Source organism: Streptopelia decaocto (genome assembly GCF_964273445.1).
Source record: "Streptopelia decaocto genome assembly, chromosome: 15".
Lineage (NCBI taxonomy): Eukaryota > Metazoa > Chordata > Aves > Columbiformes > Columbidae > Streptopelia > Streptopelia decaocto.
In genome coordinates, this window is record NC_138670.1 from 4,517,363 (window position 1) to 4,541,148 (window position 23,786).

Sequence of the window (23,786 nt, forward strand, 5' to 3'; positions counted from 1 at the left end):
CGATGGTGGCCTGTGTTTCACCTTGCACTGCAGATTGCTGAAAAGAAACAGTAAGAAAAAGTATACTCAGAAAACACTGCTGTGGCCCCTTAGTGTTTCCTTGTTCCTCCTGGAATTCCTGACTCTGGAGTGAAGGATAACTGGGGGTCTTGACCTCAATGCTGATCTTAAAAAAGGCAAACCAAGAGCTCTGTCCTCGAAATCACTGGATTTATTTTAAGGGTTACATCTTGCACCTGCAGTATTTGCTCTGCAGATGACAGGAGCAAACCCTGACCTGCATCACATGTTTGTTATAGCCCAAGACAGCTACTTTTATTTTAAATGATGGTTTGGTGTGCTGGTAACTTAGAAAATTGCATTGCTACCAAGCCACCTGAGTTTAACAAGTTGTCCCTCCTTGCACACAGAAGCAAGTGCGGCTTGCTTATAGATTTGTGAGGTAAATGTACAGGCCGTTGTCATGGAAGTACTGTAGACAGTGCTATCGATGGGTGGTTGTGCTGTTTAATTTTGTTCAGGTGCTGTTAACAAACTACCTGTCAGATTTAAAATAGACATTGTAAAACTACGGATGTTGTTTTGAAATGTTTTGCTTTTTTTGCCATTAGAAGAATCAGAATGCTTTGCTGGGACAAAACATGGCTTTTTAATAACAAGCAACAACTTAAGGTAACAATAACCAGCTTTGAAGCTAAATATTGCTATGGTCTTTTCTTAGGAATTTGAGTCATATGAGATGCTGACTAACAGCTGAATGTTGCTCTTCATTTTTAAAGATTTCTAAGAGCCCTCATGTGATGTGACCATTCCTCACTGCTCCTTTCATCTGTGGGGAAGTATCTGACCTATCAGTCTGCCCCTAAACACAGTGATCCATCTTTTATTTCATTCTCTCTAATTGACAGTGTTACATCTCTGCAAGGGTATAATTTTGATATTGCAGGAATGCCTCTTCTGTCTGTGCCCGAGACTTTCATTCTCTATCCCTCGAGTTTTCCCTTGATCTTATTTCCGGTTTTACAAAGCGGAAAAAATAGCATGTGGCAATTTAACGGGATTTTTTTCCCTCCTGAGGATGACTGTGTAGAAGAGCTTGGTGGTTGGTTGGTTGGTTTGTTTTTTCTTTTAAGTATAAGGTCCTAGAACTGAGAGAATATACGCAATTTAGTATAAATGCTTTGGAGTGTGCCACCTGGAATATAATTGCTCTCCTGGTGATGGAGGTTTGCTCCACAGGGCAAGCTAGAGATCTTTTGACTCTGGATATCCATATGCACATACACAGGCTTTTGTGCTTTAAGCTGCTGTTCTCTCCCCATACTAACACATCTACCGGCCCTATCGCTGCACTTTCATCTTGACCTAGAGGTATGTTGCTTCTGTTACGCTTTTGAGAAGGATGAAATCTGATCTTTTTTTCCCCTGAACAGCCGTGCTCACTTTCCACACGCCCCTGGGCAGGTACGTGGGATGTCTCATCAACATCTTTCAGCCAGTTCTGGGCTGTCCTCTGCATTTTTTCATGTTCACGGGAGTCCCTTAAGCTTATTGGGTGTTTTTCTAAGTGTATTGCTAAGACATGCAGGGTTTTGTGTGAGTGACCACAGCCTCCCCGGGCCCTTTCTCAGCTTCATGGTTGACAGTGGTGTAAGAGAAGGTAAGACATGGTGGGTGTCGCTCGTAGCCAAGAACCGTCTGGTTCTGGGGGTGTGGGAGAGGGCAGGATGGTCCTGCCTTTCCTCTCAGGGAGCTCTCTTGTGACTAAAGGGCAGTGGGGTGACAGAAGGTGGCCTCGGGGCTGCCCTGAGGAAACGCAGCCTCCAAGGCGCTGGCGGGCTGCACGTTCACTGAGGGCGGACACCCTTGGGCATGTTCTCCAGTGCCCTTTGAGGTGGGTGACGGCAACCTGAGGTGACATTGCCTCGAGGGTGGCGGTGGCCTGTGGCGAGGGAAAGCGGCCTCGGGGCGGCAAGGGCGCTCTGCTGAGGGGCCGGGGCCGGGGAGCGGCGGCCCGGGCTCGCTCCCGCGGGCGGGCGGGAGCGCGCAGGGGGCGGGGCGGCGGCGGGGCCGCTCGGCGCCTTGAAGCGGGGCGGGGCGGCGGGGGCCGGAGCGGGGCGGAGCGGGGCGGTGGCGGCGCAGAGCGGGCGGCGGGCTCGGCCGGCGGCTGGCGGCAGCGGGGCCATGGCCGCCGACGTGTTCATGCGGCCGGCGCAGCTCCTCGGGGCGGCGGGGCCGCTGTCCCCCCGCACGGAGCCCGACGAGGACTCGTCGGACACGGACGATGGCGGCGCCTCCCCGGGCGGAGGGCGGCGGTGCGGGCCGCGCCGGGGGCAGCCCCCGGGCCCCCAGATCATCCACTCGGGCCACTTCATGGTCTCGTCGCCGCACAGCGAGCACCCGCCCAAGAAGGGCTACGACTTCGACACGGTCAACGAACAGACGTGCCAGACCTACCAGTTCGGGGCGGCCCGCGGCGGCGGCGGGGCCGGCGGGCGCCTCAGCATCGACGCCTCCCTCACGAAGCTCTTCGAGTGCATGTCCCTGGCCTACAGGTACCGGCCGCCGCCCTTGGGCCGTGGGGCGGGGGCCGGGGGGGCCGAGCGGCTCCCGGAGTGAGTCACGGCGGCGGGGAAAGCCCCGGCGGGGCGGCGGCGGGGGGAGCGGGCCGGGGACCCGGGGGCGCGGGGAGGGGCGGGCGGAGCGAGGCCCGAGGCGATGGGCTGGGGCTGCGGGAGCAGCCGAGCGTCGCCTTTCCGCGCTGGTACCCCCCTCCCCACGCGTGTTCGTGTCGCTTTTGTTTTCGGTGAACTTCAGGATCCTCGCGGGCACTTTCCGTAGGCCTGAGCCCGCGGCGGGGAAGCGGCGCCTCAGCCCTCGCCGCGCTCGGCGTGGGGCGGGCGCAGCGGGTGTCACCGCGGGTGTCACCGCGGCTGCCCCGGGCGCGGGCTGGGGGCGTGAGGTGGAGCGGGAGCCCGTCCCGCGCGTGGGACGGAGCGCGGCCCCGCCGGCTCTGCGTGGCGCTAGAAAATGCCCCAGCGCCTCACGGCCAGGCTTGAAGTTAGTGGGAGCATCTAGTGCTGAGGAGTGTCGCGAGAAACCCCGAAAGGGCACAGTAAACGTTTGTGCCACAGCCTGCGTGAAAAACAGACAACTCTTCCTTTTTTTTTTTTTTTTTTTTGCTTTCCTCAGTTTAATTTTTATAAGAAATTCAAGAAAGTGGGGTCTGTCATTGTTTCCTTTGTTCCGGTGGTTGCAGCTGGTGGTAGCACTTCCTGGGTTTATCTGCGCCTTTCGCCCGGACTTCGGGTTTGCTTTTCGTCTATTTGATAAGGTGTTATATTCGCATTTACTCCCTTTGTCTGTCATCTAAAATGGAGGCAGAGCTATGGAATAGAAGTGTTTTGAAAAGATGTGTGCCTGCTCGAGTCTTTTGTTCCAAGAGATATAGCAGAAATCGGATCCAATCTGATGTTCTCTATTGAGCATATTTTGGAAGTTGATTAAAAGGAATGATGGAAAACCCCTTTGAGCATGTCAATGCAAATGTTTATTTTCATTTATAGGAACCATATTAGCTTGCTAAAAGAAAATTAACTTTGCCCACCCCAAATTCCTCTAAGCGTTGCTTAATGAAGAGGAAACAATAAAACTACCCATTCTGTACCGTTAGTGGGAAAATGTAAGTAATCTTCTCATTTTGGTAAATTTTATCAAGCAAGTTATTCCTTACTGGCAAGAGAGCAAATCTCGGGTAACGTGTGCACAACAACGGACATGAATTCTTTGTGTTCACACAATAAATAAAAGTGTAAAACTGGAGTAAAAATTAACCAGTCTGCCTTTATTGTACAAGCTGAGAGGAACATGCAGAGGAACCACAAGTACTGCAAGGGAGAAGACTGGACCTCTCATGCATATCTTCTCATCGGCCTCTACCAGCTTTGTGTTGTGCTTCCACCAAAATCCTTGGGATTCTGAAACTGAGGATCACATCTAATGCGAAGGAATAATTCTGTGATACCTGAACTCTGAGGTAGATGCATAAATTGAGCACCAAATCTATTTTAGCAGAGATTATTTTGTCCTGCTTGTTGGTGGTAGTATGAGGCAAGGTGCAGAAAATGTCTTCTTAGAGGCTACTAAGAAAAGCAAATTCTTAATACTGTTGTACTCGGATACCTTAAGGTTTGCTTAGTTGCAATGGTGAAACATCCTGGCTGGATTCAGCCTGCTTACTCAATGGCTTTGTGATAGATTCTGTAAATATGCCTGACAAACCAATAATAAAATTGGGATGAAAAAGAATTAAAGTAATTTTGGAACTGTATGACACTTGGGTAAACAGCAAATGCCTTTTGTTCTGTGCTTCAGGATTGATTTGGGAAGAATTAGTTGGCTTATGGAGATGTTTTCATTGCTGTTGCTTCAGCTGTATCTTTCCCATTAGCTGATCTAGCACTGACAAAACATGCAGATTTCATCCTGCCTTTGCTGGATAGAAATTCACTCTAGAAAAGAACTGAGGGGGTGGAAACCAGCACCAAAAACTGTAAAACTAAAAGGTGAAGAAGTGTGGGTCTTGCTTTGTGGCTGTTGCAGAAACAGCAACGAGAGGCATGAGCTAAGTCATCATGTTTCTGGAGCTGGGGTGATGCAGCAATGTTAAATACTAAACCAAAGGAAGTTGCTGTAACAGCTCTGTGTGTAATATTTATTTACACTTGACAGCCATTGCTAGTATTTCAGTCTTTAAAGTTGTAAAAAAAGAAGCACTGAACTGCGTGGTATCCATCAGCTTTACCAATGGGCTAGAAAGCAAAGTTTTTCTAGCTTACTTGGGTCATTACCTCGGATGGTTTATGTTTGACAGTGACCAAATTTATGCTGAATCACGTTCACGTTGGGATGCACAGTGTAGCCTGGACTCTTTTAATTGCACTGAAACTTCATTTTTTTTTTTTTAATATGGCTTTGTGCTGTTAACTATTAGACTTTTTATGATAAAAAAGCTGTTTCTGAACATGAGGGAAGCGACTCCCTTGTACCTTTGAGCAATACAAGCTAACTTGATCTTAATTTTCATCATAGCTGCTTCAGTCACATATCCAGTTGCACAGGTTGGAAATCTCATTTCAGAGGAGCCATTTCACGGGGGAAAATATGACCACGGCACATTGTCCTGTACAGTTAGGATATTAAAACAATGTTCTTTATCAATAAGTTACTTATAAACACTGAGGTTTACAGCAGGTATCACGCGGGCTGTGCTTTATCTAAATGTCACCCGTTTTTCTCATGAGATTGATTACGGGAACTGTACCACGCTGACCAAGGTAAAAGAACTCAGGTTTTCCTTTTCTAGCCCTTTCTATCTCAGCCCTTTAAAACAACGTGACCTTGCAGATCCTGCTGTGTGTGGGTAGCTATAGTTGACCTATGGCAGCAGGGCACTTTAAAGCTAAAAATCTGTTTTAAAATGTGCTTTCTGAAATGAGAATTCTCTCTGCTGTTTGTTCTAATGAGAAACCATGCTAATGGTTATATGGCCTACAGTGCTTATTAAGCAGAATTAAACCAAATGATTCGTAATCTTGATATTTAGTCTAGTAAAACCATTTAATAACTTTACAATTACCCAAATAATTGCTTTAGCCAAAAGTAACTTCCCAAAACTGAACTGTAGTATGAATTGTTCTGACCGCAGCATATAATGAAGTTTTTTTCCCTGAGATGGGGTCAGAAGAACTTTTTCTCTTCATTTTGGAGAGCTGTGGTGTTCAGTGGAAGAATAATGTTCAGCTCCTTGTGGAATGCAGGCTGAAGGTTTATGGGAAGTGAAAATTACGCTTTACGGAAGGACACTGTAAACCATTTATTGTCCTAACGGGCTGGACTATGGGGATGTTGGACTCCCCTGTGGAAAGCTCTGCTTTGGGAACAATGACGTACAGTTTGTTTAAGGTCCAAAACCTGAAATATGCACTTGGAAGTGCACATCTGCATATTCTGAACTCCGCGTGTGGAGCTCTGAAGAATGTGTGGTAGAAATCGGTGGCATTGTGCGAGTTTATCTGCAGGGTTTTGATGCTGAGGTTGTGGAGGTAAATCATGCTGCAAGGACCTGTGTCACCATTGCAGGGAGTAGGAAATACAATGTATTACTCCTGGAAAAAGTAGATTTCAATCGATACTTTAGTTATTTTCTGTAGGTGTAAAATGGGTAAGTGACAGTGCAGGCTTCAGTTTACTCACCCAGCGTGTCTTACCTGTGCCCTGCGACGAAATGAGAGGTTGATGAGGCTCTGGGATCATGTAAATCATTAATTTTCTTTGCGAAGGTTCCCCTTGTACAGTGCTGGGGAGGAGGTGTCTGCAGTTGAAAGAATGGTCTGGTCAGTCGTGTACATCACGTGAACAGCGTGCAGGCTTCGCTTGAGGAATTATTAAAGATACTGCTCCGACTCAATGTGGGTGATGTTGTTCTTAAACTCCTGTTATGTATTATTATGCCAGTTGCTGTCCATCTTACTCAGCAGTAGAACACAGTAGGGTAAATGAAGATGACTTTGTGGGCTCGTTTGTTATTAAGTAGCCTCAGAGTTTTCTGACCTTCTAATGAGAGCTTAAGGAACGTGCCAGGTGGTGTACTTTAGGTAAGAGTGTCAAGATTGGCGTCAAATACTTGTCTAAACCCTCTGGATCCTGCTTGTTAAAGTTGCACAGAACAGGAGAGCAGGGTCTGGGAACCGTGGTGAACGCTACCTTTTGAAAAACTTGCCAGGTCATTTTTAGGTCTCATCTCTCCACTTTAGCAATATGACCCCATCACTTCATGTAGATGTAAGCCAAAAATATTCCCTTCATCAGTGGACTGACATTAGGGATCAGCTTGTTTCCAAAGCACCTTTGCCACATATTCTTTGTTAATGCAGCGTGTGTTTTGGGAAGTTCTTAGCAGTGGGGAAAGCAGGTTTGAGATTAAAAACCTCCAGAATTTAGTTACATATTTTTAGTTCTGCTTGTGGAAACTGCTCTGATAAAAACACCTATATTCATGCTGTGAATTAAGGCTGGCTGGAGCAGAGTTGCTGTGTTGTAAGTACCCATGTTTAGGGTCATCTCAAAGCAAGGATGCTATATTCAGAGCGCAATATGAATCAGGATGTGGTTACTGAGCCTCTTACCTCGCTTATGTCAAATGCTTGATATAGTCACAAGCTTTTAAGCTCTGTATAAGACACACTTTTAAATTCCACCTTGACAACCTTGAACCTCAGGAAGATTTGCAGAAAGATTGCTGAGCTGTTCTATTTTCAACGATGCATTTCTTTTGCCAAAGTAAACATTTAATAGTGGTAGTGTGAAAAGGCCGTGGTTGAAATTAAGGTTTTGGTGTCTTCAGGGCTACACTTGACTTACAGGAAGAAAAGCCAAATTCTGTAGACAGAGATTCAGATTCTGCTTCTGGCTATTTTGGTGGCTCTGCAGGTCACAAGCTTTTAGGGGTTCCTGTGGGCCTGGCTGTGTAGGGTGTTAGTACAGAGGTATGGGGGGCAGTAGTCACATTTTTCATTAAAAAAAGCACAATGTTGATATTTTGATTTACTATTTAATCTACATGTTTTGTTGTAGTTCTCCTGTCTTGTGTTTTCACACAGCAAACAGCTGTTACTTTCTGGCTTAAATACAACATGGATTTCATAATCATAATTTTTGATGGGTTGCTGAAATAGGGAAGAGGGAGCTGGTTTGTCCTCAGATTGCCAGTTCACAATGAATTTTGCGTGCTCTGAAAAAAGCTTGGCTGAACTGTGAAATCTGGAGTTCCTTGTAGTGAAATTTTACGTTGCATGATTATGGTGTGCTTTGAAAGCAACAGAGTTTGATGGCAACAGAAATTAACACAATGATTTCCAGTTGTCTCCCCTTTCCCTGTTTTAATTTCTTTCTGCTGAGTGGCAAGAGGGATTAAAGCCAAGAAACCTGAAATTCCCAAGAAACCTGAAATTCATGTCTTAGCTTTACTCATGTTTTTCCACATGCTCGTTTAGTAGGTCACTGAATCATTCTTGATAGTTACTCTCCCTTGCTGGAAAAGAAAAAAATCCACTCTTTTGGGAGGCAGAATTGATACACAGTCACTCCAGCAGCTGCTTATCTGTCTGTGTATCCTAAAGCTATGATTAGCCTTAATCAAACAAAGGGGTATCTAATGGAGCAGCAAGCTGGAAAGTGGTGGGGAGGAATAAATGGCGCTTTTTAGCCGTATTGGGCTGGTGGCTGGGCATTTCTGAAATGTCGGAAAGGCATTTTAAATTTGCACAGAAGTTGACGGGCTTGAAGCAGAAAGCAAGCTCTCCAAGTTGTTTTGTGTAAGTGGAATTTTTCCCCTAATAACAGAACTCGGAGATCTGTTGCAGAGAAGGAAGAGTTGAGAGGGTAAGGAGTGAGCTCACTGAAACTTGGAGTAAAATTAAGATCATCTTTGAGGAATGCATTGAATGAATTAGAAGAGCCAAGATAAAGCCACACAGTGGGCTGGATGGTGTTGATAGGGGATGTCACAGGGTAGAAACTAGAAGGGGAAAGAAAAAAGATACAGTGAAGTTCAAGTCAACCAAGTGACCTTTCAGCTGACTGGGCGGGTTTGAGCCGGGGTTGCAAACTCGCTGTGAGTGAGGAAATGTTCAGCGGCAGGGTGGGAGGGAACGGCTGCAAGGAAAGTGAAGTCTCTGAGTGTGATAGGGACCTTGTGGAGAAGAAAAGAGATTGGAGTTAGAGGAGATTTGATAAAAAGGACTAAGGTGAGTGGATAATGATGAGTTGGGGAGGAAAGAAGATGCTGTTCAGGGCAGGAGAAATAGGTACGAATGGGAAGATGGTATGGGCAAGGGTAGATGATTGAAGGTGTGGCTGGAGTCAGAGAAGTCCAGTGATTCTTCCCCGTGCTTTGATCTGTGGTGGGGGAGGTAGATAGGGAGCACTTCACAAGGGTGTGCCAGATAAAGGGAGAGTTCGCTGGATGGACCCAGATGTGGAGGTCATGGCTGATCAGGCAGTAAAATGGGGGCAGGAGAGCGGAGGTTCCTGGTTTGGCCGTTCTAGTGCTGCCTCGCTTCCTCTTGCTGTTAGAGAGAAAGCTTTGTCTTTTTAAAACAAAGCAACAAACCTTATCAGTTTAGAAACTTGGAGCAGTTTGGGTTTAATCTGGTATTTCATTTTTAATTAACGGACTTCAGGCTATATGCTTGCTACTTCCTTTCCTTTGTATGCAGAAATTAATTGCATTTACAGTTTTCCTCGTCTGTCCTTTGATATTTAACATCACTGGCAGAAGCAGTCTCTTTAAAGACAAAACTTCTAAGCTACTTCTGAGGAAAAAGACGAGCTTTTTAAACTCTTTGATGGCTATAGAAATGTTTTACAGCTTTCACACAATTTTCCTTTTACTCTGGGAAGGAAACCTTTAACATGTCTATAAAACAATTATGAAGATGATTAGGAAAAGTACTTGTTTCAGTTGCCTCCAAAGAAAATAGAGTTGGTTCTTTGTGTTTCAGACAGTGATGGAAAAACTTGAATGTGATTGTTTTTAGTGCAAGCTAGAGTTACACTATTGTCAGAGTTTCTGAAGCAGGAAGGTTTGAAAAATGGGGTTAGGAAAATCTAAGTGTTCCAGAAATCACTTCTAATAAGGCTTACTACTAGAACAGACATTTTAAACATGGTCTTTTCAAAGTATTTTTTGTTTCTTTGCACAAATAGGAGTTGGAACATCATTTTTGTTTGTTTGTTTTGAATGTAAAACAGCTGTCTTGGTGCCTTTCATAATATAATTAATATAGACATATTTTTGTAAGTAAAGCTGTAATCGCCATCAGAAATGTTCTAGTGTGCGTTTGCCACAGCTTATTTACTTTGTGACACAAGCACAAAGCTTTTCACTAGCCCTTAGTTTCTTGGCTTGTTGATCTTAGATAAACCAGTTAACTGCTTTTTCCTCCTTTTCTCCCTTCTAAAAATGACCAAAACAGTCTCAGTACCCCAGAGTCACAGATGTGTGTACGGGTCTGTTCGAAAAGGGGAAACAAAGACATGAAGTTTAGAAGTGAGCTCACACAGGAGTCTAAAATAAAGCTGTATCAAAGATGACACGTCAGCTACAAAAATAATAAAGGAAAGAAGCAGAAGAAAGGAGGGGAGGAGGAAAAAGATGTGCAGCTTACTGACACCTCTGTTAGAAAAGCTGCTAGCCCTTGTAACTGATGAGGAACCCTACAGTTGCAAATTACAGGGTAATAAAACCAGGCTGGTATTTTAATGGTAATTGTAATTGGGGAAGGCAGGGTTCTGCTGGCTGCCTTGGGCGTTAAGCACCCGCTCCCCACGCTGACGGGTGGTTGTGGCTCTGGGACGCAGCCGCGCTCCCACCACGAAAAGGATGCGCTTCCCAGTTGCCAAGGAAGCCTGAACATCCACAGCATCAGCTCTGGGTTGCTCAGTCTCTTGCTGATGGTGGCCACCTGGAGAATCTAGAAAGCCCTCCTGCTGTTAGACAGAGGGGAGCTGGATTTCTCACCTGCGGAGAGCTGTTTGGCTGGGCTTGGCAGTCTGAATGGTGTCAGCCTCCTTGAGCTGATGAATATCCAATTGCCATGTGAGGTGTGACCCCTTTTTGCAAGAGGGATTTGTTTAAAAGGTGAACATGCCGCTCCCATTTGCTGAAGGACTCTGCCTGTAAGGAAACCACCTTTACTCTGCAAGTAACAAATGACGACGGCTCCTTGTCCGCTTTCTTCCCTCGGCTTGATGTACTGCAGGTGCTGGCCTCTGCCTCACTGTTAAATATAGCATTGGATTGAGGGTATGTTTGTCTACTCCCACTCCTGTGGGGATAGTGTTTACCTTACTATCATTCTCATACATGTGATAATCTCCTACAGGTCTCTTACAGGCATAGTGCCTCTCAGGAGGTCTTAAAGGAGAACCTGAATGAAACCTGTTGCAGTGAGAATGGTTGGCTGCAGGGTCATTGCTATTGCCTCTTTGTTAAGTAGGTTTCAGTTTGTACTTTAAGGTATTCAGACTTGGGGTGCAAGCTCAGCAACAGATGGTTACCTTTGTGAAACACTGGTATTTTTAAGGTTGGGCTGTCCAGCTGTGCCATCAGACGGATCATAGAAAAATGGGAGGGGAGAGGACCGTAGGAAGCCATCCAGGTCCGAAGCATCGTGAAATGATTCTTTCCAGCCACACCATGGGCACTTTGAAGGTACATCAGAGGTACAAAGCCCAGGGTGTTTGGTGTGGCTCTCAGAGCTGCTTTGTCACCTCTGAGACTGTAGACCAAGAAGTGACAGGCCAGATGGGGAGGGCCTGCAGGCTACCACTTGGATTACCATACAGGAGGGCATTAGTGAAATAATCTGATTCTCTTTAATTAGTGATACGTAGTGTGGTTAGGGCAGACTGCTGCTGACCTGCAGATAACCCTTTTGACATGATACGTTTTGTGATGTAGCAGGAAAAGGGTTCATCGTTAAGTAGCTAAGTGTGCTACTTAATGAATTGAACAGTTTTTTTTTCTGAAAAGCACAGAAAGATTTTAAGGACTTGTTACATTTTAATGACTTGTTAGCTTCTTGATCCTTGGGTTTGTGTTCACAACACATTATCTACATCAGTAATGCACTGGTAGATGCTTTCTCATCTCTCTACTAGTTCAGCTGATAGTGTAGCGCAGGGAGGCAGTGGATGCAGTCCTTTTCGTTATATTTAACATAAGTAAGACTTGAACTTTTAATATGTGGAAATGTCTTGCTACATACAGAGAGAAATACTTTTTTGGACATAGTGGGAGATATCTATATTTCCAGAGGTACCTTTATTGCTCGTCTACCAGAGCAAGCAGAGGATATATTTATATATATTTATAGGTAGAGTACATATGTGTTGTTTGTGCTCCTCTTTAATTGCAAATTAACAGTATTTCACTATGCATTCATTCTCTCAGTGATTTGGGAAACAAAGGATGGCATTTGGGGGGGACAGTTCAGAGCAGAAATAGAAGAGCTGAGGCTGTTTCCAGTTGAAGGAGCAAAGGAAGAAGGCTCAAGGGATCTACCCCCTTTGATCGTAAAGGGTTGTCCTTATACAAGTATAGGGACCTTTTCACTGATCTATCCAACAGTGAAGCCTGTTAGTCCTCATATATCAGCAGAGTTTTTTTAAGTGATATATATGCATAACAAGATCCAAGTAAACACTGCAGAGGCACAAAGGACACTTTTGCTGCTGGAATTTGTCAAGTTCATTGTTTTTAGAACTCTCTAGCATGGGGTGTTTACTCAAAGTCTTGGCCTCCTTCTCCCTCTGCCGCTTTGTTTGCTCTCCCTTCCCTCAAGGTCCCATAGCAACGGATGCTCTGCCAGCAGCAGTTCAAGGACACGTCAGCTGGAGTGACCTTGGCCAGCGTGGCCACAGGACCTCTAGCAGGGCTGGAGCAAATGCAGTGACTTCTGTGTCCAACAGCCCCTGTGAGCTCGTTGTCCAAAACACTCTTCTTGTCTGCATCACTCTGTCCGTGTCAGGGGCCTTGTGACCTTGGCTGAGTTCTTACCCAGTGAAGTTCTGATGCAGGGCAGGGGTTAGACTCAGACCATCAAGCCGGGACTGATGAGGCCCACGTGATGGTGGTGTTGTGCCTTCAGAGCAGCTGGAAAGGAGTGACATGGGGGTTTCACAATAGACCTAAAAATAACTTAGATCCACTGCATTTAGTTACCGTCTAGCAACTGCACATTCATGTGAGTGTGCATATGAGCCATCACGGGCTATTCTGCTAAATTCTTTTTGCTTCCAGATTTTAGGCTGCTAAAAATATTCACAGTTTGTGTTCACTATTGACACTATTCCCAAAGGGACAGGGGCCAAATGAAGCATGAATTTTAGAAGATCCTCTCAGTTCTTTGTGATTCTTTGAAGCCTGTGACTGCTCTTCATTACCTTATTATGCAGACTTTGGGTTTTGGTGCTGGGGTATGATAGTTGTTGTAGCCTGTGTCAGTTATTGAAAACTATTATTTTGCAGTGTGTCAGAGACAAAAGCGATCAACAAAATAAAAAAGGAAAGGCAGACATGTAAAAAGGAGAATTTTTTAAAAAGAAGTAAAAAAGGAAATACCTGGGCTGTGGGCCTGGAAGCTGTTAGAGAAGAAGTGCCAAACGAAGAGGCCAGGGGAAGATCTTGTTGCATTCCTGATCTGTCTGTCAGTGGATATAGATATTATCTGCTGCCACACTTCCCAGAAAAAAAGAATGATATAATTTGGTATTTTCTAGGATGGTTGGCCTCTGCTCATTCTGATGAATTTCTGTATGTCTCTATAGAAGCTGTACGGGTGTGAGTAAGCTCATCTGTGGCAAGTCAAGCTCTGCTAATGGTATTTACTGTGAGAACTCCCTGCATGTGGAGAAGTCACTGTATTTGAGTGAGAAGCAACACAGTGAAGTCCAGGTTGTGCTGTCCTGCATTGTGGATTCAGGAATGGGCTCTGAAACTTGCTTGTCTGTTGGCAGCACATAAAGGTCTGGTTGTTACATACCATGCTTCTCATGTTAGCTCATTCTGTACGGTGTCCAGAGAAGGTATAAATATTTCCCTATATTCAAACTCCTGCATATTAGTATATGCACAGATACTTCAGCTTAGTCCAGCTTTCTGTTTGCTCGGCAAATATCTGTGCCTGACAGGATGGAGGGCGAGAGAACTTGTATAGAAAGTACGGTGGTGACATGCCAGATGTGGGAGAGCACGGAGCAGTGAAAGGGAAGGATCTACTTGCTTTTGAGAAAGAGAATTGAGAAGGAAGGGTTGTAGTGGGGGGATCACATTAGTGACCTGGGAACAAAGACAAAAATGACTTTTCTGGGTTTGAGGGTATGGAACTTTTAGAAAGGACAGACTGAGTCGAAGGACTGGATATGGTTGTGAAATACTTAGATCTGCTACACAGCCAGAGAAGTTTGTTGCGTGTTGTCAGCTTATTTCACATAAACCTAGTGTTGGGATGGGAGAACTGATTTGTTCAAAGATACAGATATAATCAAGGAGGCAACTGCATTTATTCAGGTAATTAGCAACCATGCTTGACACCTAAAACCTGTTGAAAATAGAAAGCAGAGATGGTGAAATAGCTGAGAGCCTGAAGCAATCTATCCAAAAGCTGGGGCGTCCGAGTCATTGCAGTAGTCACCACGATGGCTGCTCGCTGTTAAAAATGTAATTATCCTTCCCTTCTCATAGCAGAGACCTGCCAAATCCATGCACATATCCAGCTCACCCAGGTATGGGGAAACAAAAAAAAACGTGTCTATAAACACAGTAAAAGGACAAGCAATGTAGTTCTTCCAATTAACTTTTAGGGAGTAAGGTAACCTGATAGTTAATATAATTTTCCTTTACAGTTGAGAGGGTTTGGACAGAGTGTCATACAAACGTGCTCATCCTGTTCTTGCTCTTCCCAAGCACTGTCTTGTGTCCAGTGCTGGAGATTGGGAAAGCTGGAGCTTTGGCCCAGCCCTATGGGTGTCCTTACAGCTCTTGCTAAGGCAGGTGAGGTCTGGTGCCAAGTACTAGAGTGAGCTGGAGACTGTTTTAGTATCAGCTGTGGAAAAAATTCCAGGCAGCGCTTTCACTGTTTGCTAACCTTTTTTTTTTCCGCTAAATAAGAGACTTGGCTTTTGCCTTATAAAAATTACAGCTTTAGAGCGCTCTCATTTTATAGCTTTTGCTTGGCACAGAAATGTTTGTTTTCCGCAGGGCAGCGTGGGACAGTACATGTCAGTGGCATTTGGGTCTGGAAGCTCCAGATAAGGCCAGTTTGTGTTGCTGCGTTGCTGCTCTCTGTGATAGCAGCCTGGTGCTGCGCTGCTGCCAGGAGGTGCTGGATATTCCGCCGTATTGTGAAAGCAGCCGGCCAATATGTTTGTGACTTGAATGACTCTGTGATCTGAGTCATTCCTCGTATGACGGAGGGGTAATCTGTAATCAAACTGCATGGAAACAAGAGGCATTCCTATGTTCTGGTCAGTCTCTCTTGCTGTGTGAAATTGTTAACCCTTCATAGGAAACATGCGATCAGATTTCACTCATCTACTTTATCAAACCAGCAAATGTTATTATAGAGCACAGCTCAACTTAGAAACTCTGTAAGTAGACGCACAGAAATCTGCAATGAAAGCCAACTCATTACTGTTTCTAATAAAGTTTTGGTCTGTGAAGGCTGTTGTTTAGGAGCCCAGCATGCATCCCATCTGTTTTCAGTATCCAGTCATACAAGTAGAACACTCAGATTTCCAGTAAATATCTTAGCAGAGCTTAAGAAGCCTAAAAATTTTATTAGCAGTTTTTATTAGCACATTAGTAGGCTTGGGGTCTGACCTCTGCATGTGGTGATTGCAGCCTGTGGGGATGCAGCAGGCTTTTGAAATGGGGAGACTGATCCCAGGAAGTTGAGAGAGATTGTTTCTCTCTGTAGCAATAAATGCGCAAGAAATGTTAATTACCTTTCATTTGAGCATTCTATGGGACTCCACAAAAAGAAGGCTGAGGCTGGTTTATTGTGATTTTGGCACATGGGAAAAACATGGTTCAAAGAAGAAACTTGTGCAAGTGTCATTTAGTGAAGAGTGTTTGTTGTTTTGTTTGTAGTAAGATTCAGGGAAGTGCTCTCATTGTCACATGTTTTACTCAGGAAGTTGCCACTTGCTTTGGGACATATAAACCATCTTGGACAACTTGGAAATGCATTCTTGGTAAGGAAAGGGGATAAGTCAGTCCAGCTGTGTCTTTTAACTAGTGCACAGGCGAATGGAATCAGAATTTCTGAACTGTTCTTCTGGTAGATATTTAAGCATGAGGGTTACTGTGAGCAAAGCAATGGCTTTATATGGTTATACTGCAATAAAACCAAGGTCTTTCTTACACCAGCTGCGTGTAGTGAGGTTAAATATTGCTTTATAAAGTTAACTGCTATGAAACATTTGTCAATGCCCTATGCTGTGGTGGGCATGGTGGCCATGACCACCATCATTAGAAAGTTGCAAACTCTGCTTTTTGGCTTCACCTGGGCTGCTTTCCTAAGGACGGGGCTGATCTCTCCAGTGCATGGGAACCAGACATGTCCCTCCACCTGCCTGGTCCTGAATGGGCAACGAGAGACACCTGGGAAAAGCGTGGGGAGGATTGTGTGCCACCAGCATTAGGATGCTTCCCCGCCATGTCCCAGCTAATTAACGAAGGGTCTCTTGCACGGCCCTCCCTGCAGTGCTGCAGCCGAGTTTGCACAGCTCCTGTTTGAGCTGCTGGCCCTGAGATGAAGGTTTGTTCCCCACTCGTCGTTCTCTGCATGCTCAGCGTTCCTGGGAGGCTGTGCGCTGTGACAGGTGAATCCCGCGGAGTTTCAGTGCTGTGCTGTGGGATGCGGCTGCTCCTGTAGCAGGGACAGGAGGAGCTGCCGCCTCGCAGGTCTGTGCGATGCTCACCTCTAATTGAAGGGCTGGGTTTGCTGAGGGCATTGTCAAAGCATTTGTTTGCACTTAGATCCAACAAAGCTCTAAGTACAGACTTTTCCTGTGAGGTGTGCACGGCCTTTTAGAGGCGCTTTTATTTTTTCTTTTTTATTAAACTCTTCATTTCCCCGCTTACCCCCATTCCGGTCTGTTTTATGTTAACTCTGGAAGTGGTTTTCTCTCTACATTATCTTTCTATGAGATTTTGGTTTTGATCTTTCAGTAGCCTTAGGAGTAACTCAAGAGTGCCTTCAGTCTGCTTATGTCTTTTGTGTAGCTTCTAGTTCAGCTTTTATGTAAACTTTGAATGAACTGTGTGTGCTGTTGCAGTCTCGAGTCTTTAATAACTGGATTTTGTAATAAGTCTGGTGTTTTTCACGCTGCCGGGAGCTGGTTGCAGACAGCTGGTATGAAGGCTTTGTTGCACAAAGGGAGATGTGGGGGAGCGCCTCTTCTTTTTAAAACACTTAAGTCGCTTTCAGAATAAGATCCCTGAAGTCTTGCACTATATTTATCGGCTTGTAATGTGGCTCAGAGAGCGTTACACTATCCTCTGTGGCAGAAGTGCTCGTTTCGGGTTTCTCTGCCTGTTGAGCACGGTAAACAGCTCTGCGTTCCCGGCGGTGTGTGCTGCTCAGAGCGCTCTGCTGATCTGCCACGCTGATACCGCTTGTTTCGGTTTTTCAGAAACTCTGTGCGTGAAAAGTCTTTGAACCATAATTTAGGTGCTTAAAACAAGGTCCCACATTGTCACATATCAAGCAGTTTATTAATCTAGGCTAAGGACTTGACGTTCAAGAGGATCTTGACGTGTTCATAGCTCTGTACAGGATGGTCCTTGCCAACAGCCATCCTTTTAAATGAGATGGAAAGTGCACTGGACAGCCCTATCAGTTCCTGATCATCTGTATTGGAAAACAGCTCTTTGTAATGAATATTCCGAATCTGAGAAGTTTGAGCAAAAGCCAGTGACAGAAATCAAGTATTAGGAAGAAGTTCAAACATTAGGAAGCCTAATGTTTGCTTTTAAATGGAGCTCTGTCTGGGATTAGCATCCCGGGGCTGCAGCTGGGATTAATTTTGTAGGTGTGAATAGTAAGATGCTAAAGCGTGGTCTTGCAATTCCTACACACACTCAGAAGTGGTTTTGTTTCACTTGCCTGTCTCTTTGCTCCAGCACACAATGCATATAATCTGATTCTCTGAATGAACCTTTGTTTGGGGAAATACTGTTAGTTTTGGCTCTTGGAGAGCTGAGCTGACAGGCCCAACTCCCAGCAAAACAGATTGGAGATTAAAAAACAAACTAAAACCACGCCTTCAAAAAAAAATCTTGGGGAGAAGCCAGAAAGTTCCTTTCCTGTGTCGCTGAAAAAGCTAAGCTATTGAGCTACTGGAATATCAAATCAGACTTTTTTTCTATTGCTTAAATCAAGAGCCTCACTACCGTCACCTGCAATAAAAGGAAAAATCTTAGTCTACCTCAAAAGGTTGTGTGATCATATACAGGAAGGAATTGGGACGGGAAAGCGGCACAGAGGAAATGGGGTTTGGGGCAAGAGTTAACCAGGCAAAACCTCGGGAACCTGTGAACTGCACAGGAAAACACAATACGCTTCTGTAGCTTGTTCCTTGTAAGCTGAATTTACAACATTCAGATTTGAAAACAAAATAATTTGCTTACAACAATAGTACACAAGGCCAATATGGTCTGTGTGAGAAGTGATTCCTGCAGGTCTGCAGTAGCTGCTTTTCGAGGTATCTCTGCTGTGTTTGCTGAGAATATATATTTGGGCAGCAGGGTCAGGCCTCTGGAATCCGAGCCTTGGTGCCCAGGGGTTTATGTTTAGATTCCATGTACGATAGATCCAGGCCAGGTGCTCTCCAAGTGCAAAATTAAAAAATAACTTCTCCTGACCTAGAGAGCCAACTCTAGCCAGAGATTTCCCTTGTCCCTACATAGCAAAACAAGTGAAAGATGAGAGGGTGGAGATGAGGGTTTGACATGCGGAGTGTGGCGGTGTGTCAAAGAAATCTGTCCCACTTCTAGTGCTGTCACTCACACACTTCAGAGCCACGGGCACGTAATTCAGTCTCGCTGTTTCCTTAGTTTTAAGTGAGAGGTTATGTTTCAGTTTGTTAAAGAAAAATGTAAAACTCAAACATGCTTAAGGGAATCAGGTCATGCTCTCACCATGGACATGTCTTTCTTGTACTTTGCTGCAAATCTTGATGTTTGAAGGTTTGTAATTGTTTTTAAAATGCAGCTGCTTTCACTGGAATTTTAAAAATTGAGAGAGTTGTGTTACTCTGACAGATCTGTGCTGCATTATCTGTCTGCCTGTTTTGACCTCGGTTGCCAGAGGTAGTTCCTGAGCAGGGAAAAAATATGTAAAAATTCTTGGGAATGGACTCCAGGCTGTCTTGTCAAATCCAGGACTCATAGGTGGAAACGGCAGCACATGGAAGTGGCAGCCTCGATTTCTGCAACTTGTCTTCTGAAAACACCGTGACTCCTCTAGAGCACATCGGGGTCCCTGTGTCCAAGGGTAATTCCAGCTCTGGCTGTTCAGCTGAAGCTTTTTTAGTTGCTTTGCTGTGATCAAATCACTTGAGGAAGTTTGGTCTCGGGAGCTGGAGATCTCTATATGGGAGACTGAACAGAGCTGCTGCAATGTGTCACCCATTATCCACCAGCTGATTTTCAGCCACTTTGATTCGATCTGTGTTTAACAGTGATGAAGGTATGAAATATTTTCCTCCAGCGTTGCGTACATGAGCCAGCGCATCCTGGGCAGCACAGGCTGTGCTTCTGGCAGCAGCGACCCTGCAGAATGCAACCAGTTCCCTCTGCGATCCCCTCCTTGGGCACCATCTGTGCACCACCAACATCCTCCAGGTCGTGCCAGTGGCTGGTGTGGATCCAGCTGTCCCAGCTGGTACTGGGCAATATTTGGCCCAGGCGTCCCTTGGGGCGCTCTCCTCCTCCCCTCGGAACCCACGCTCCTGCAGAGCTGCCGCAGCTGCTGCAGAAGGAGCGAAGACCATGTGCGCGCTGACGTTCTATGCTCGCAGGTACGTTGTGACCATCTGGCTGGCTGGCAGGTTGCTCTGCCTTTTTTTGTAGGAGTCAGCATGGTTTTAGGAAACAGGGAGCAGCAAACAGTGGGTCTCTCCATTTGTTCTTTTTGTTGTTGTTTTGCAGCTTTGAAATCTGAGGATGGGGTTCTGTTAGGCAGTTGCTCTCAGTCACAGTGTTGTTCAAAGTAATTGACCTTCCATTGACTTTGGAATTTGGAATAGTGTCTAAATATTGTTGTCAGCTTCATGCTGGTTCCTCTCCACTGAGGCTAAAGTTGTTTCACATATGACCTCAAGCTGGACTTGTGCTTTACTCCCATGGGAACTAAAAATAATAATTATTTTAAGAATAGGTTCTTAATCACTTCCTTCTTTTGATGCACTACTTTTGTTTAGCATTTTGTAAGAATGTAATAGAAAATGTTTTAAACTACTTGTGTTTTAATTCCAGTTTTAATTGGCTCTTTGAAGATGCAAGGAGTGTACAAGAATTGACACTTCCTTTTAGATTTTTTTTTTGTAGAAAAGCATTTGTTCTTGTTATTCTGAGTGAAGATTATTAGAGTTATGTTGCTTTGGCAAACTGTCCAGTCACACAGAGCTATGAAGAGATGAACATTAAGTTGACAGATTTCTTAGTCAAAGGCATGTGCGCATTTGTCAGTGTTGGTGATGCATCAGCATGTTCATCTTCTGTCTCCAAACTATTAATGCACACACAAGAAACAGAAAAAAAAGGTGTGCTTTGATATGGGTTTAGAGGGGATGATAAGACAAGATATGCAATGATCTTGAGGCAGAGCTGGCTTGTGCAGTGAGCAGTTTGCAGAGATGGGGAAAATATTAAACAAATGGAGATCCACTGTCTGCCCTGGCCCACTGGATAACAGAGAGAAAACACTGAGAGAGCCTTGAAACTTAGAAGCGGTGTTTTGGGAGATGTGTTTCAGGAAGTGGCATATGGGTGCAGTAGCAAAAGGTGGGGAAAAAAAGAGCCAGAAGGCCTTTCCTAGACTTCAGTGAGCATAAAAAGTGTGGTTGTACTGAGTGTCCTAGAGCCCAGCTACAGAAAATAACACAAGTACATTAATAATTGTTTTTCCTATTCTTTGCTAATAATTGACCCGGTTTAGTATTACTTGCAGTCAATGGAGTTCCTTGCTCCAGCGAGTGTACTTGCCTTAGAGGGAGGCGATATTCTATTTTGTGGACCAGATTTTGTTTGTTCTTTGTTTCTTCTCAAGGAGCAGAGTCCCAGAGGCTGGAGCAGAGCCCTACAGCGAATACACTGAGGGGACACGGGACTCATGAGCTTGTCACTTGTCTGCTGTCTTTTGCTGTCAATTGTCCTTTTAGTGCAGTTGGTACTTGGTCTCTACACCCGCTTCCCTGTGCTACAAAAACATAACGCTTTATTTTTAAAGAGGATGAGGAGAGAGAGAGAAAAAAGTGGTTTTTTACTGTCAGGCAACAGCTCACCTGATGGTGATTGAAGCTGTTGCTGCAACTGGCGTTACATGTAGTAGTAAAATTGGAAGAGCAGAGGTGACTTTTCTTTGTGTGTCACTTGTCTGAGGTCTGACATGTGCTCATCTGCCACTGTGACAGAATACCAGAGTGTGACAGCAGTTGTGGTGCTTGCAAGGGAGAAAAGAAACGATGAGCTGGATACGTGAAGAAAGTGGTAGTTTAGTATCCTACTGTTGGCAGCTCTGGCATTCTGGCTTCTTTTGTGTAGGCCATGAGGACTTTTTACGTGTTTATAGTATTACAAGTTTTATTACAAGTTTTCTTTAGAAGGAGCTGCTATCAGGAGGTTTCTCAGAGCGGGTGGGAAACGGGGAATCAGCAGTTCTGCAGCGCCAGGCCGGCCCCTGCGTGGCCTTGGGCGAGCCAAGGGAAATGCCCAGCACTTCTGGAAGATGTACTTTCTATTCTAACAGTGATTTTAGAGCTTAAAACAGGGACTTTAAAGGAAAAATAATTCTGCTCTTTGAGCTCATTTGTACTGATTGTGTGACAGCGAATATACGGTGCCCTAGCACAGGCCTGTTCTGGTACATCTCTCCCTAGTGCCACTGCAATTCGTGTAAAAGTTGCTCCCAGCTGACCAGGCACTGGGTGATCTTTTCTGAGAAGGCAAAGCATTTTGAGGTGATGTTCTTTGTAATGTTTCCAGATGAACCTGTTGCCTTTGCATGTGATATATTGATGGCAGTTTGTATTGCTGGTCCACTTCTGTTGTAGCAAGGATGCACAAACAGCATAAGGAGATGTAAACTAGGCAGATACATGGCTAAAACCACCAAAAATGAGAGAGAACCTCTCGCACAATAGCTATACTTTAATTTGTGGCTTGAAATTTACTACATTATTAATATTTCCTACTTCCTCTGCTCTGTCAGTAGTATGGATTAATGATTCATAAAGGTGTGTTTTAAGGGCTGGGTAGTTTGTGTTTTTACAGTATTCACGGGAGTCCCTGTTGCTTCTTCGTTTTTCCTTCCATCTCCCAGGGTTGTCCACACATAAGCCGTTTCTCTTTCCAGCCTCCCCTTTCCCTTTTCTTCCAACAGACTGTTTCTAGTCTGTTGATGATCCTGTGTGCCCAGCTGCATTTACCAGCATTGTAGAATTGGTGGATAATGGTTTTTCTTGGACATTTGCTTCTTCCTTTCCAGTGCTACCAGCGTGGAAGATCAAACGGAACTGTAGAAATGGAGTTGTGTTGACTTAATGTAGGTCCTCTGGCTTGTACTTTTTTCTGTTGGCAATTTGGTAGTCTTAGGGGGATGCTTTGTCTTGGAAGGAGTGTCAAGAGAAAAACTGAAATCAGAACGATTTGCTGTCTGTTTTGTTTCAGTGGAAAGCTGGTTTCACCAAAATGGAAAAATTTTAAAGGCTTGAAACTTCAGTGGAGAGACAAAATCCGTCTCAATAATGCCATCTGGAGGGCATGGTACATGCAGTGTAAGTATCACGCTGAGTTGTGTCACTTGCTATATATTTTCCAAGAGGTGTATATGTAAGAAACAGGAAGAACTAAAATTACTGTTTAATGAAAAGCTCAGAAACGTGCTGAAGGCCCAGATGTCTTCGCCTTTGGATCAGTGTGTTCTTAGGGATGTCCACACAGAGGCTGTACTGAGCAGTCCAAGTGCAGCCCGAGATCCCCGTTTCCTTTTGGTTATCTGCATGGAACTCTGGCTAGGGTTTTTTCCACATCTCACCATTGAAGTGACAGAGGTCTCTGCAGAGCCTGCGTGTGCTGAGCACTTCGATTTTCATTCCTGTTTCAGACCTGGAGAAGCGCAAGAATCCAGTGTGCCATTTTGTGACTCCACTGGACGGCTCTGTTGATGTAGAGGAACATCGTCGGCCAGAGGTCTGTAAAACCTGAGGAACACACTAATGAGCTCTGGAGTTTATCGCAAGATTTTTATTCTGCTGGATATGAGAGCAGCATAGCAATTATTGCCTCTGTTGTCTTTATTTAGAAGGAACCGTTAGTATAAAGGAGATGTCTGTTGAACCCATTTTTGTAAGTTTATGATATTGAGATGATCAGGGTGCAACCAGAAGGATATTTATTATCTGTGTAACTTATGCCTGTATTCTAGTTTACTGAAACGTAAGTCATAGAAGTGCAGTTTGAATAGTTAAGATTTTGACAGCCACCACTCTCTTCTGGCTGGAGATTGCTGAAGTCAGTGAGAAATCAGTGACAACTGTTTCCAGGATTGAATCTAAGTGATGCTGTGAGAGTCTTGTTTATTTAATTGATGAGATGTGATTTCTAGGCAACAAGCAGTTTCTTTTTCTGTCAAGGTAACTTCACAAAAAGAGTGGATATGAGTTTGCATACTTTCATTTCTGTGCTTTTGTAAGCGTAAATGAAAACTAACATCTGCCCTCTGGCTTCTTGCAGAAAACCAGTGAGGCCCTTGGTGTGGCAATATGTGGCTCTCTCTATACTGCATAACTCTAGAATAATTTATAACTCAAAGGAGTTCCAGATGAGTTTGTGGAACTGTCTCAGGTTTTTGAAAGAACAATGTTGGTGTTTGTGTTGAAAGATGACCCTCGGACACAAGAAAGTTGTGTTAAGGCTCTCATTAGTCTGCTGTCCC

The 23,786-nt window shown here is 44.7% G+C and overlaps 1 protein-coding gene across 2 annotated transcripts in view; it reads left to right on the top strand.

Annotated features, from left to right (window-relative positions):
- Positions 1-2,121: 2,121 nt before the first annotated feature.
- MLXIP (MLX interacting protein) overlaps positions 2,122-23,786 on the top strand; it is a 44,342-nt gene continuing 22,677 nt past the window's right edge. For both annotated transcript variants that reach the window (XM_082066412.1, XM_082066413.1), the window contains exons 1-3: positions 2,122-2,555; positions 22,520-22,626; positions 22,956-23,041. In XM_082066412.1, the coding sequence (XP_081922538.1) occupies positions 2,185-2,555; positions 22,520-22,626; positions 22,956-23,041 (564 nt within the window). In that variant the 5' untranslated portion in view covers positions 2,122-2,184. The remainder of the gene's footprint in view (positions 2,556-22,519; positions 22,627-22,955; positions 23,042-23,786) is intronic.